Source organism: Lycium ferocissimum, chromosome 6 (assembly GCF_029784015.1).
Source record: "Lycium ferocissimum isolate CSIRO_LF1 chromosome 6, AGI_CSIRO_Lferr_CH_V1, whole genome shotgun sequence".
Lineage (NCBI taxonomy): Eukaryota > Viridiplantae > Streptophyta > Magnoliopsida > Solanales > Solanaceae > Lycium > Lycium ferocissimum.
Genome location: NC_081347.1, coordinates 61,738,657 through 61,752,587, shown reverse-complemented (window position 1 = coordinate 61,752,587; position 13,931 = coordinate 61,738,657). Strand labels below are relative to the sequence as shown.

Here is a 13,931-nt window from a genome sequence, read left to right as displayed (position 1 = left end):
ATTTATTTGGCCAATTTCAGGGAATAGACAACTAGATGTAAGAAGCATACGCAAGTGTTATCTACTGACTACCACCCACGGATGTGCATGCAGACACTCCGCTCTTAATTGCTTTGGGATCGAGCCGTATGAATGAAGATATCCCCGAAACATCTGTGATTTTTTTCTCCTTTAAATGTGTCCAACAAAAAAGGTTTAATTGAACTCTCTTCAATACACTTAATCATCCACTACCGATTAAAATTTAACTTACTTACCTACAACCCACCTTATACCAAAAGTCTGCTGTCAAATCCTCAAAATTACATGTTCAAGATTGTTGTAGGCGTTGTTCTTCAAAAAATTACTTTTAGAGAGTAACAATTTCACTTGATTAATCAATTTTAAAACATTTTTCAATATAAAGAGCGCTAATTTATTGCTCGTCAAATTTTTAAAAAGTTGTTTGACGCGCATAAAGGCTATACTATTTCCAGCACTTTTTTATTTTTTTTTTTCCCCAAAGCTCGGGTAAACATCCTCATTTTTAAAATAGCACTATTTTTATATAAACAGAGCAATTTGGCTCTAGGAGCTTGGCCAAACAAGGGTAAACGTGGATTCAATGAACCCCTTACTTTGCCTTAGAACTGCAAATTATTCACGGTATTGGAATGAATAGCTCTGAGTAGAGCAGTAAGTAAATTTTTTATTAACCGATTAAAATTCAATATATTGTTTCTCATCGTAAAAAAAAAAAAATTAAAAAAAGAATGAATTTCTTACCCGTCTATCTTTTCCATAACTTGAAAAAATATTTGAAGATTACTTAAAATAGGTACTACTTTGTTTATCAAAACGACTCTAGCAGCTATGAGCAACACCTACATCCAGAGTAATAATTTTGAAGGTAGAAATTAGGTACTCGAACCCTGCTACCAAATGATGTCAGTTCCAAATTAGAACTCAGACTAACTCCTCATTGCTTTTTGGATCTCTTTTCTGGTCAACAAAATAAGATTGGCTCATTTTGCCAGGTACAATGAACATAGTGAATGAATAAGCATTATTGTCGATCGTTTGTATCTATTTTGAGTGCATCAAAAGTTCAAATATACTACTGATTAGCTCATCCATTGATGATGCCAAGGGCTTGAGATCCAAAATATTAGTAATTTATGCACAATAGAACCAAGAAGACAAACACTCTATAGAAATATTGGAGAGATTGTCTGCTTCACTCAAGGAACTAATCATCTCTTGTTTCACGCACACAGCAAATTCTGCCAACAAAAATAAAACAATGTTGTAACGTTTTAGCCAAGATGTTCAAGAATATCCCTTCTCTTTCTCCATTTTTGGTTTCCGGAATAGGGGTAGCATAACTTATAACGTCTTCTGAAGGAAGTACGTAAGGAAGAGAGCTCCTCAGGTTTAACATGCAATCCAGCATCTGCATATGTGTTTATCCCATCTATGTTTACATGGCCTGAAAAGGCAGGGGAAAGTATCATAACGATATAAAAAAGGAATGATCTTTAAAGTCAAATGCTGTGAGCTAAAAGGGAGGACGAAGAAGTGAAATACTAGACAAGTAGCTTCTATGGTTGGCTAACGGAAAAGCCTTGGCACTGATCCTTTTGGAATTTTTCCTTCAAGTTTTGACGCGTTCTATCTTCTCTCATGTGAGACGGCCTGATAGGCCCTGTATCCTTCCTCTCCGCCATCACCATTCTAGCTGGAAAAAAAAGAATTCCAACAAAGATACAGCATAGTGAATACTTGGGAGTGATTGATGCACTATAGCCCTTAATTTGAAAGTGTGAACTTCGATGAGTTGTCGATTGAAGCCATTTTAGTGCTACTTTTTTAGTGGTCAGTTTATGAGGTTAAGTGCTTAAAATAAGTGGGCAACGTACTCATTCGTGGAAGATTCTAATAATTAATAATTTATCCATTAATCATTAGAACCAACTATCTCTCTCTGGAAAAGATATTTTGGCTATATCTAGTATATCTAACATAAGGTTGTTAATGTCTACCAACCTGTTTCAACAAGCTCACCAATAAACAATTTTCCTATACCAGAATACCTCAATCGTCATTGGTGATAGATTTCATTTTTTTCCAGTGATACTGGTCAGTAACTGCATAAACAACATAGGCGAAGTGATGACGTATAAACAAATATTGTACATATTTTTGCATCAAAATATCGCGTTAAAGAGTTAGTCGTAATTGGAAAAGAAATGGATGTTAAAATAAAAAGGAGATTTTATTAATAAAAATGGTTAAGTTATAAATAATATAAATCAAGATTTAGGGTTTTATTTTATCGAAAAAAGTTTCGTAAAGTCAAGTTAATTCGATAACTTGTACTTTTGGGTGAGATTGGAGTGCTCCACATGCTAAGCAAGTAATGACATGAAGTATTTGAATTGTATAATGATCTCTTGTTAATTTTGGAAGTCAAACGAGTTGTAATACAAAAGTCGACAAAGGGTGTCGCAAGTTAAGTTTGTAAATTTCACTGAAATTTAGGTCGGACGTCTCAGATATTTTTCTCTCAATCTACTGGAGTTACGGGGTGGTCAACCTACCAAATCGAGATCTTTACGAGGTCTAGTTTCCAGATCTTTTTACAGTTCGTCGATAAATCGGAAAAGGGAAATATTCAATGCCATCCAAGACATGTAATGCGGGAACAATCTGTGTCGGTGGCAGCTTATTCTTTTTATACAAAGACCCACAAATCAGATTAAAGCCTATTTCTCTTCAAAGAACAAACCCTAAACACTCCCTATACTCTCTCAAACATTTCTCCATCAATCATAAGCAAATCCAAAGGCTAATCGGTAACTTTAACGTAAGGAATCACGTAGTAATCGTAAATCGTCGTTTCTTCGTTGTAGTGTATAAATCTTCAACTTGAAGAAATCTCGTTTTGTGATTGATTCTGGGAATCTAAGGTATGTTTTTATCTCTTAATCATAATCATCTCCTTATGATTCTCCAAGTATTTAATCTAAGAACGTGAGGAAATCCCATATGTAACATGAACTATTATTTCCGAAATTGATTGGTTGAGCTGATTTATGTGGTTTAAATGTATTTTTTGGAGCCGTGAAGGTATGGATGGATTGATAAGGAAGAGTAGGGTAAAGAGAAGAAAAGCTGTAGTCTTGAATGAAGAAATTGAACTACAACGACCCTACGAACTTACTAATTATTCAGTGAAATGTCTCATTGAGTATTTCCATAAGCTATGAACTTGGATTGATCCCATATTAGTCGTATGAGGTAGGTGATCCGGAAGGCATTCGAGGACTCAAACATATATAACTCCATCGGCGAGGTATGTAGGGCTTTCATTCTCGTGGCATGACCAGATTTCAAAATGACCATTCATTGAAAAGTTGTGAAAAAGTTGCTCCGCTTAACTACTGATCGATCGCGTTCCATGATAATTGGCACACATACTTATCTATGACTTGTAAATGTTAATTCATCTCCAACTGGCTATTGATTAAAAGACTTCCCGTTCAACTTGTGTAATGTCCCAAAATGGTTAAGCTTACCCTTTTCTCATGAATAACTTGCATTGAGGTACCTTTCACATTTCATATCCCTCTTGTTTATCGAATGAAGAATGATATTAGTTATGGTACTCTTCACATCAAAGTTGAGTTGATTGTACTTCCTTTAATTGATTAATCCTAGTCTTTTGTGCGACTATTGCTCCAAGGTGACGACACACACGTTGGCACACTCTAAAATAAAAAAAACTAGTCGTAATGTTTCATAAGAGTTTGTCTAACTTTGGCTTCGTGAATAATTCATAACAAGATTTCCATCATCTTCTTTAGCCTAATGATCGGATAATGATAAACGTAGCGACGATTGATGGAAGGATAACAAAGATAGTTGTAGGAGCATTTTTTAACAAGATATTTCTACCAAAGGTGACGTCTTTCATTGCACTTATATATATATATATATATATATATATATATATATATATATATATATATTAAATCTGGAATTAAGATAGTTGGGTAGCACTTATTTTTTGCACCTAGACATGTTTCTTTCTTTACGAAGCCATGTTGTAAAGATCACGTACGTACGTGCACCTAGATGTGGCTTTTCTTACCCAGCCGTGTTGTTGGTGGTCCTAGGCACGTCCCGCCGTGCTCCTTCCCTGGGGGAGACCCCTGATGATGAGCCCCCGATTTTATTTTTATGATATGATATATGCCTTTGAATATTTTTACGTTTATGTCATGATTATGGTCGCCCTCGGTCCACCCGAGCCCCTTTCTCACATCTTTTGTTAACTATATCTCTTAATGTTATGTTTATACTTATTGCCTTACATACTTTCAAGGTACACTCTTTCCCACCCCTCCCCCCCAAAAAAAAAAAATTATTAAAAAGTTTTGATTTTCTTTATTTACCAAAGTTCGGCAGGTTCGCACTCCATTCTCCCCCCGGTCGAGTCATTAAATAAAAATATATATAGAGAGAGTATGGTCGTCTACGTCCCCCCCGTCCCACCCGCCCCGATGCGTATTTTTAAAAAAGGCTTTAATTTTTCGGTTACGAGGTATTGTGTTTGACATCGAGACCGGCCCTCGATCAGTTGTCTTTTCGGTTGTGGCCCCCTGTCCCCCGCCCTAGTTATGCATATATGTATTGATTTTCTTTATTTTGTCATGATATACCCCCCCCTGTTATTCCACCCTCCCCCTCCCCTATGATTCACGTTACGAGTTTAGATATCAAGTTTTGTAAAAGTTTTTCTTTTTTTATTTTTTTTTTACCTCCCAAGATTGGGGTGTGTCACAAAATCATGCATGAGAAATTATGAGAGTGAACAAACAAGCATCTCAATGGACCGGGGGCCTAAACAATGTCCTTTAAGGTAGCAAAGATCATTGTTCCCAAAGATATTCCTTTTTGGCATCTAATCTTGAGGTTCGGAAAATTACATATTAATTTTAAAAAAACAGTTTTGAAAAGTTTTAAATTTTGACTTAGTAGATCATCTTTCCCCATCAAAAATATCATCAAATTAATTAAGTATTATATAGTTTATCACTTTTTGATTTCATTTGTTTATCACTAAATATCATTGATTATTGTTGTTGTGTATTTGTAGTAAATCCCTTGATGATTTTTTCATCCACATTCTTGATCTAGGATGCCCGTTGAGGTGTTCGGGGAATATATTCAACGAATAGTTTATCTTTCAATTAAGTTGTCTGGTATTTAAGCAATAATCATTGTGCCCGAACCCCAGAAGATAATACGGCATCCGTAGTTCATTTAAGACCGAGCGAACACTGCTTTTTGCAACGACATGTGATACCAAAACATAACTAATTTATAAAATAAAACTATACACATGCGGAATTTGTAAAAGTTGTAACAAGTTCTACACTTGTTGAAATACTTAGACAATACGATATCACAATAATGCATAAATTTGTTAACAAGCTGCTTAGGTTATTTAGTTCGTTTGTAGGCTAATATAACAAATATCGATTTGTAGTTATTCTGATAAGTTACACACTTGTTAAAAAGTATAATGCATTTACTAGAAAACTATTGGACATAACTTGATCATTTGACCCAGAAAACTAGGGCTCGCACGATATCCAACAAAATTGTAGTTGGATCGTCAACAAAGTTCTACACTTGTTGCGTCGCGGGTAGACTGATCTATTTATGACATCGAACAAATGTTGAGGATTGTATTGGTATGTAAAACGACGGGAAACTGACAAAATACTTGAAAGAATGAAGAACGAGACGATAAGCGATGGAGTAGAGATATGAAAGTGAAGAAGAACTAGAAGATAAAGAAAGCATTGATGGAAATGTATATGTGCTGGAGTAGATCGATGCCATCTTGCTACACCCCGAAGGCAATTCGTCGAACAAATTATTACTTACGTTATGGTATTTGGAATACAGAAGTTGTTGTTGAACAATTTTTTGTCCTTTATGTTATTTGTGAATGATGTTTATGAACTTATTTATTTTGATTAGTTGTGGTATTTGGAGCCAAGGTGGAATTGAAAACAATTTCATTTATGAACTTATTTATTTCAGCTTACAATTGTTGCGTAACAATACATAAGTCTTAAAGTTAACGTCTTTACTAATCATGATATTCAACAAGTTACTAATCTTTTTAAACAAGTTGCTTAGTTGTTCTGAAGATTATTCACCTTGTTGGAAAAAATCAAGCAATTGTTTAAATTATTGCAAAAACTAAAAAATATGTCTCAACAAATGAGTTAATTCTTGCAACGAGCCATTCTGACCTTTGAGAAGTCATACGACGTTACTCGATCACTGACTTTGATGCAGATGGATCAAGGGATTCTATATTAGCATAATATCCATGCTTTGGTGCAAGCATTTTATCAAACACTTGGTTGGCATAAAGCTCCACAATCTCCATTAATGGTGTTTCTTCACCCAATTCTCCTTCTAGTTACTTCTAGGTGATTCTACAATCTCGATTTGATGAAAAGTAACATCATTCTTCATCACCCGTATGACTACAACAATCCTAAGTTAATAATCCAAAACCATTGAATTCATTTGTTTATCTCTATCAATATGGTTGATTCTAAGCACTTCACATCAATTCACAACTATAAGTGATTAGAGAGTAGAAGTCTTGCACTTAAAATTCCCGTAATCTATGAATTCGGATTCTAGGGTTCCTTTGTCCAAGACCAATCGATAATCTATGGAAAAGATTGGGATTCTAGCGTTAATCATTGTTAGATTGATGTAATAATCAATGGTGTTTGAGTAGGAACTTACTTTGTATGCTTTGTGGAAGCCCTAGAGTGTTTTCTCTCCAAAAAGACGGTTTAGAAAGAAGTGGGAAAAGTTTTTCAGGGTTGGATACATATAAAATTCGAAAAAGGATGTTTCAGGCATAATTTGGCGTGGTGCTTCGCCACAGGTGTTGTTTATTACTAAATATGGGTAAAAATATGCTTCCTGGGGCGTAATTCACTCTAATGGTCACTCGGCCATTTTGATGCGTTCGGTAGAACGGGCAAACTCCTAGCACAAAACTCTTTTGGCTCCATAATATACCGTTGAAAGATATTTCAAGTATTATACAACTTTAATGTTTTACATTTTCTCAAATTCCCAACATATTTTCACGAAATATGGGCATTTTTGAATCGAAACTTAGTTTCGCGTCGAAATTCACCCCTTTGTTAGGCTTTTTGAGATGATCATATCTCCTTGATCCGGACCCCGATTCGCCTGATTCTTATATGCTTGGAAAGGTATTTCTACATACTACAACTTTAATTAAGGGTACTTTCTCAAATTCCCACTAATAAAGGAGTTATGGTCGTCCTTTGTTTATCCATTTTTAAATAACGTTCAAACCTTCAGTTTTTCCACTAAAACTCTAATGATACGAGCCTTACCTTAGCTCTAAGATACGGGGTGTTACAATCACTCTACGCCTACAGTGAAAAAGATGAATATTGATTCAAGGACACGAATTTTTATTTACAACGACTTTCACAATTTTCATTTGATCCCGGTGGCATTAACACCCTTGAGAACAAGGGTGATTTTAAGGAGGGAGATCTGATACGATATGCAATTTACTCCAAGTTCTATCCTTCAGAGTTTAGTCCTAACTTTCTATTTTATTATGTTGGCATCCTAATTTAGTTTAGTAAAGGGTAATATTGTCATTTCCATAGGAATACGGTTCTTGCTTTGTAGTGTATTAATTTTTTTTTCTTTGTACTCATTTGAAGATCATCAATGAAAAACTATCTTTTAGCTCTCTCTTAGTATAGCTTTAGCTTAGTCTTAGTTAGCTTCTTCTTCCTTGAAATTCAGTATTTGTATCATCATCACTAAAATGTTACTTTCTGCGGCAATCTACGTATAGCCATAGCTAAAATGTTACTTTCCATTGTGACCTACGTATAGTGATCGGTTAAATGTTACTTTCCGTGGCGATGGTCGCCATTAAAACTAAAACTACCACGTAAAAGGTTCAACCCTTACGTAGTGACCCCTTTAATATGATGATGACTATCTGTTTTGGCTTGGTAGAAATTCTTACTTTTGTGATGATTAAATGGGTCACCACTTAAAGTATGAGAATCTCATTGACTTTATTAACTAGATGAAGTACACCGTGTGATTGAGCAACATTATATCGTTTTTTACTTATTAATGTGTTTTTTATCACTATTCCCTCTGTGTTGAAAAAATTGTCTTAGTTTGAGAACAATTTTTTTGAAATATGTCATAAAATAAGCGACTTTATATTTGTATTATTAGATCATCTCATAAAATTAAATTTATATATAAATATAGAAATGTCAATCTTTTTTGGACAAACTAATAACGAAAGTAAGACAATTTTTGGGACATAGGAGTATATCTTGTTTATTTTTACTTAAAATTTATTTTAGAAACAATGATATGTTTTTATATTGATAACAATTAAGTTTAAATATGGAAAAAAATAAACTTTAAAACTTCTTTTTAAGAAGTTTTATAACAAAAATATTAGGCCATAGTTAAGAAATACAAACTTTTCAAAAGTTCTATGGTTACACAAATATTATGACATGTTTAATGCCACAAGTTTTAAAAGTTTTTTTTTTTTTTTTAATTTTGTCCTTAAATTTCCTATTGAGCCATACTATGTTGGGGGGTACAGGTAAAAACTTAAGCTCACAAAATGTTTTTCAAATAATATTAATCTACGATGATTAAAGATTTAATCATATCATATTATACTAAGGTAGTGGGTGGCCTCCAAAGTGGTTGAAATACTAAAATGCCCCTCAAAAGTTAAATGACATTTTCATCCTTTAAAAAAAATTGCTCCTTCAATATTAATTACAAAATTAAGAGTTAAAGTATTTCATTTAAATTAAAATTGTCTCTTCCACTACTCATGAAATTATGAATACACAAAATAGGATGCACTGTGTATCTGTTTACTTTGGAATTTATCATATCTTTTTGTATTCCGAACTAAATTCACTGCTTCATTTTGCTAGGATGATTGTTCATAAATTCTTAATTAATTCATACATTAGTGGACAACCTGTTGAGCTGCCAAGTGATATTAATAGGCTTATATTTCACCATTTTTTATCCAAGAAAATCAGCAAGGAAGCTTGTAACATTTTTTCTGTTGGCTGCAGATGCTTACGAAATCTTTTAGTATTCCCATCAAATTCATCTAATGTTCATTTGGTTAGAAAAATTGTTCGTAACTTCTTGTACCAGTGTTCCACCAGAAAGGCCAAGTTGATGAGGTTCCTCCTTCTTTTCACTTTTTTTGACAAAATTATGGTCCTCATAACAAGATTGAGAATTTAACATGTTCTTTTTGCTTATTAATTCACATATTTACCTAAAGATGCACTTATATAAAATTGTTATCTTTAATTTTGTTGTTATTCTTTCATGTATACACTAGAACTGTATATACTAATACTTTGAACTGTGCAAGTTGAGAGAAAATAACAAATGAAATTACCTAAAGTGTACAACTAATTAATTCTGCTAAAATGTGAGTATTTTATGTATTAATTCCTTTAGAAGTCAGAGGGCAATTTTGGCATACAGGTTCTTGACACAGGGTAATGATCAATGGCCCCTAAAAAAAAGCAAAATGATATTTTTACTTATTTTATGTAAATGAATTTCGTTTTTGGTTATTTGATTTGGCTTTGGTTTTATTGAATTGAATATGTAGGAATATTACAATTTCTTCTTTCTTATATAAACAGGGACATAGGCTTTGCTTTTGTTTTCCAAGGCTCATGGTTCAACAGTTTCACTAAGTGCTTTAAGAAATACATATTCATTTTGATACTAAAACTAAACAAACGAAAAAAGTAGAGCGCTTTGAATTTATTGGTTCTCCAGGTTGTATGAGAAATTAATTAGTTCTTGAAAAAATAATATTTAATTAAGTAAATCAATATTCACCTACAACAATTTTTGAGTTTGGTGTTTTTCCCTTATTCATTCTATTGATTCAATCTACATATCTTCTAACTTTCTAAAGTTACAATTTGAATACAGTATTACAACATATTCTTTATGTCCCAAAAGGAGTATTGAATTCGAAATATGATAGTCAACCCTCTAGCTATGAAGTGAGAAATGTCATATTTATTTTTATGTGAATATGCCTTTATCTCAAAATACTATATCAACAAAAGTTATTCATACGCCGAGGAAATATAAGTACATCAGTTGAGTTTATGATGCTTGATTTATATTTTATTCTTATGCTGAACAAACTCTGCAGAAAGAATCAGAGTCAAAATGTAATTGCAACAGCAGTTTAAAAGTATAATTGTTCACTTATCCAGTAAATTTAAGTTTAGTTACCATGTTGATATATAGGATTACACTGCGCTTGTATTTTCTTCCCTTTCAACTTTATTTTGTAACTCATACATATATTCTAATATTATATTTATATCACTTTAAAAAGTTTATATTGATTGTCACGGGATACACGTGCAATGCACATGTCCAAATACTAGTGAGGTAAAAAGTATAAAATTATATGTATATTTTCCTTGAGTTTGTCTTATGTAGAATATTTATTCATATTATAATTTTCCATGTTACCAATACTGATATAGTTAGATTAGCTCATTTGAAATTTTGAATGGTATAGCTCTTATAGTACTAAAAATATAAAAATAAAGTCATCTATAATGACTAATTAATGATATGTGCATGAATAATCTGTAGGTCTCCTGATGTGATGATGATGTAGAGACATGTATGAGACACGCCAAGCAAATCATAAAGTTAACGTCGAATAAGCATAAGCAGAGAACAAACTTATCAATTAACTAAAATGATTAAAATACCATTAACAAATAAGTTAATCAAAGTAAGCAAAATGTCAATATATATACACTTCTATAAATATAAAAGATAGTGGAGTATGAGGGTAAAAATTGGATATGTACAATTTTTCCTTTTAGATATATACTAATATTTTCTCACCAGCTGTCACAATTAGGGGTGTGTAATGTGGACGAAATCATTCTCTGGGAAAAAGCATCAGTCATATAATTGGTTGTTCAGAGTGCATAGCTATAATTTCAACAATGTTGTAGTTGACTTCAATATAATTATTTCTTCTCGAAGATAAAAGTAGCTATAGACAGAATTAATACAGACACTTTATTCTTCCAAATAGTCAATCAGTAGATTTTAAAACATTATTATATAAGATATAAGTAAAATAAAATTCTACTATCTATTTTTTTAATTTCACACTCAAATTAAAGTTTCCTTTTCAACTTGAATTATCACCATTGAAGAACTATCATTATTTATATATTAAAACATACCTAATTGAGTAGACGATGTTATTTCATGTAGAAAATTGGGAACAACTGATAGTGATCTATAGAATCCAAACTGTGTGGTCACACTACTAGTGCACCAAATAAATTTGGTCCTTTCGTCTTGTAACAAGCAGATTGCAAAGGTCCTAATTTTTTGTCATATAATAATTGGTCCTTTCGTCTTGTAACAAGGTGGAAGCTACATGTGATAATTAAGCACAGATTTCAAAGGTCTGGATTTTCTAGCCTATCCTTCCCTTACCTTCACACATTTTCAAATGTTTGAACTTGCTATCCTATTACATACATACACACAGTTGGACAAAGCAAACCTTTTTTATTCTACTTGAAGAACAACTTTTTATGGAAGGTAATCACAATTTCCAAGTCTTACTTGTGTTTACTTTTGTTCGATTCTGATAGAATTCAAAGTTGTTACCTTGAAGAAATTAAACAAAGGTTGAATATTATAACCCTGCTTCTTCCATGACGCTAGCTCAACCAGGAGACAAGGAGGATCGGACAGAAGTACGAAATTCCGATCTTTCTACTTCCATGTGTAGCTATGAAGTAGTTATAGTCATGGTTCCATTTCCAGTTCAAGGCCATCTCAATCAACTTCTTCAACTTGCCTGTTTAATCTCCTCATCATATGATCTTCCTGTCTATTATGTTGGCTCAGCCACACTTAACCGTCAAGCTCGGGTTCGAGCCAACGCCTTAAATTCTTCAGACATAGCCAAAATCCACTTCCATGACATTCCAACTCCTGAATTTGCCTCACCTCCACCTGAGTTTAGTGCCTCGAGCAAATTCCCATCACATCATCGGCCATTATGGGATGCATATTTGCTTATGCGCGAGCCTATTGCTTCCGTTTTACACGATATCTCCTCGAAGTCAAGACGAGTCATTGTTATTCATGATTATTTGATGTCCTCCAATGTTCAGGATGTTTCTTCCTTTCCCAATGCTGAATCCTATGTATTTAATTGCATATCAGCTTTCACTTTGTACAGCGTTTCAAGCTTACTTAGTGGAATGTCTGTACAATTTGGAGAAACGTTGCTTAAAAAGCTACCCTCCCCTGAAGGAGTGATGCCAGATGAAGTCAAGGACTTGATAGATTCTCAGCATCCCTATACGGATATTAGATCAGGTGATATCCATAATACAAGCAAAGTGATTGAAGGCGAGTTTCTTGATTTGCTGGCACAAGTAGAAAGTAAACAACAATGGGCAATTGGACCAATTCAGCCTACTAAACAAAATCATATCTCAAATAGCAACAATATATGTTTGGAGTGGCTTAACAAACAACCTCCAAGATCAGTTCTTTATATATCTTTTGGAACAGCAACTTCATTTTCGGATAGAGAAATCAAGGAGCTCGCGATGGGATTAGAACGAAGCAAACAGAAGTTCATATGGGTGTTAAGAGATGCCGATAGAGGAGATATTTTTACTGAGGAAGCTAGAAAAGTTGAGTTGCCAGAAGGGTTTGACGAAAGAGTAAAAGGGATTGGGTTAGTGGTGAGAGATTGGGCCCCACAACCAGAAATCTTGGCTCATTTGTCCACAGGCGGGTTCATGAGTCATTGTGGATGGAATTCTTGTATAGAGAGTATTACTATGGGGGTGCCTATAGCTGCTTGGCCTATGCATTCTGACCAACCGAGAAATAGTTTCTTGGTGACGGAAATGTTGAAAACAGGCCTGATTGTGAGGGAGTGGGAGAAACGCGAGGAGCTGGTGAGTGCATCTACCATTGAGAACATCGTGAGCAAGCTGATGGCATCTGAAGAAGGTGATGTAATTAGGAAAAGAGCAGAAGAATTGGGAGAAGCTGTAAGGCGTTCCACAGAGAAAGGGGGTGCTTCTCGTATAGAATTGGATGCTTTTATCGCGCATATCACAAGATAGACTTGCTTTTCACCAGAAATTTCAAGTACTTTGGTTACTTTTCATTCTCATTGAAAGTTAACTGTCACTTGTCTGCTTCTTGTCTCAGACTAGTTTATACTATCTTATATTTGTTTGTTCTTGGAATGTTCAGTATCTAACTTTTTATGGCTATCATTGAGATGCTTGCTTTGTATTTCTCTCTTAATGATCGTGTATACATTTCTCAGTTGTTTGCATATGCTAAATTGGATGTATCCATATGTCCTATAGTAAGACTATTATGACAAAAGACACTTTGTCCATAGATTCCTATGTCTGTCTAAAGGTTTATTGTGAAACAGTTTTGATACTTGTCCTCTAGAACTTCTTAGGAATGAACATGGTTAAACTTTTTTACCTATGTGCTTTGAACTTCTGATATTGCCAGAATCTCTTTTCTTTTTACAAGAGTCCAAATAAACTCATATTTTTTTAATAAGAAGTTATTCCTTACATAATCAATAGACAGGAGAGACTAATGTTACTTAGATTATTACAATCTTAGACATGAGCAGGTAATAATTAATATTGATTTCTTTATCTTTCATGGTTATTTTAGAACTTATGTGGCCAAGTTCATGTTATAGACAACTAGATGTA

At 33.7% G+C, this 13,931-nt stretch overlaps 1 protein-coding gene across 1 annotated transcript in view; it reads left to right on the top strand.

Annotated features, from left to right (window-relative positions):
* The window catches only part of LOC132059956 (zeatin O-xylosyltransferase-like), a 20,485-nt gene extending 6,941 nt beyond the window's left edge, over positions 1-13,544 (top strand). Inside the window, exon 2 of the mRNA XM_059452802.1 lies at positions 11,758-13,544. Within this exon, the coding sequence (XP_059308785.1) occupies positions 11,874-13,310 (1,437 nt within the window). The 5' untranslated portion in view covers positions 11,758-11,873 and the 3' untranslated portion in view covers positions 13,311-13,544. The remainder of the gene's footprint in view (positions 1-11,757) is intronic.
* The last annotated feature ends 387 nt before the right edge of the window (positions 13,545-13,931 follow it).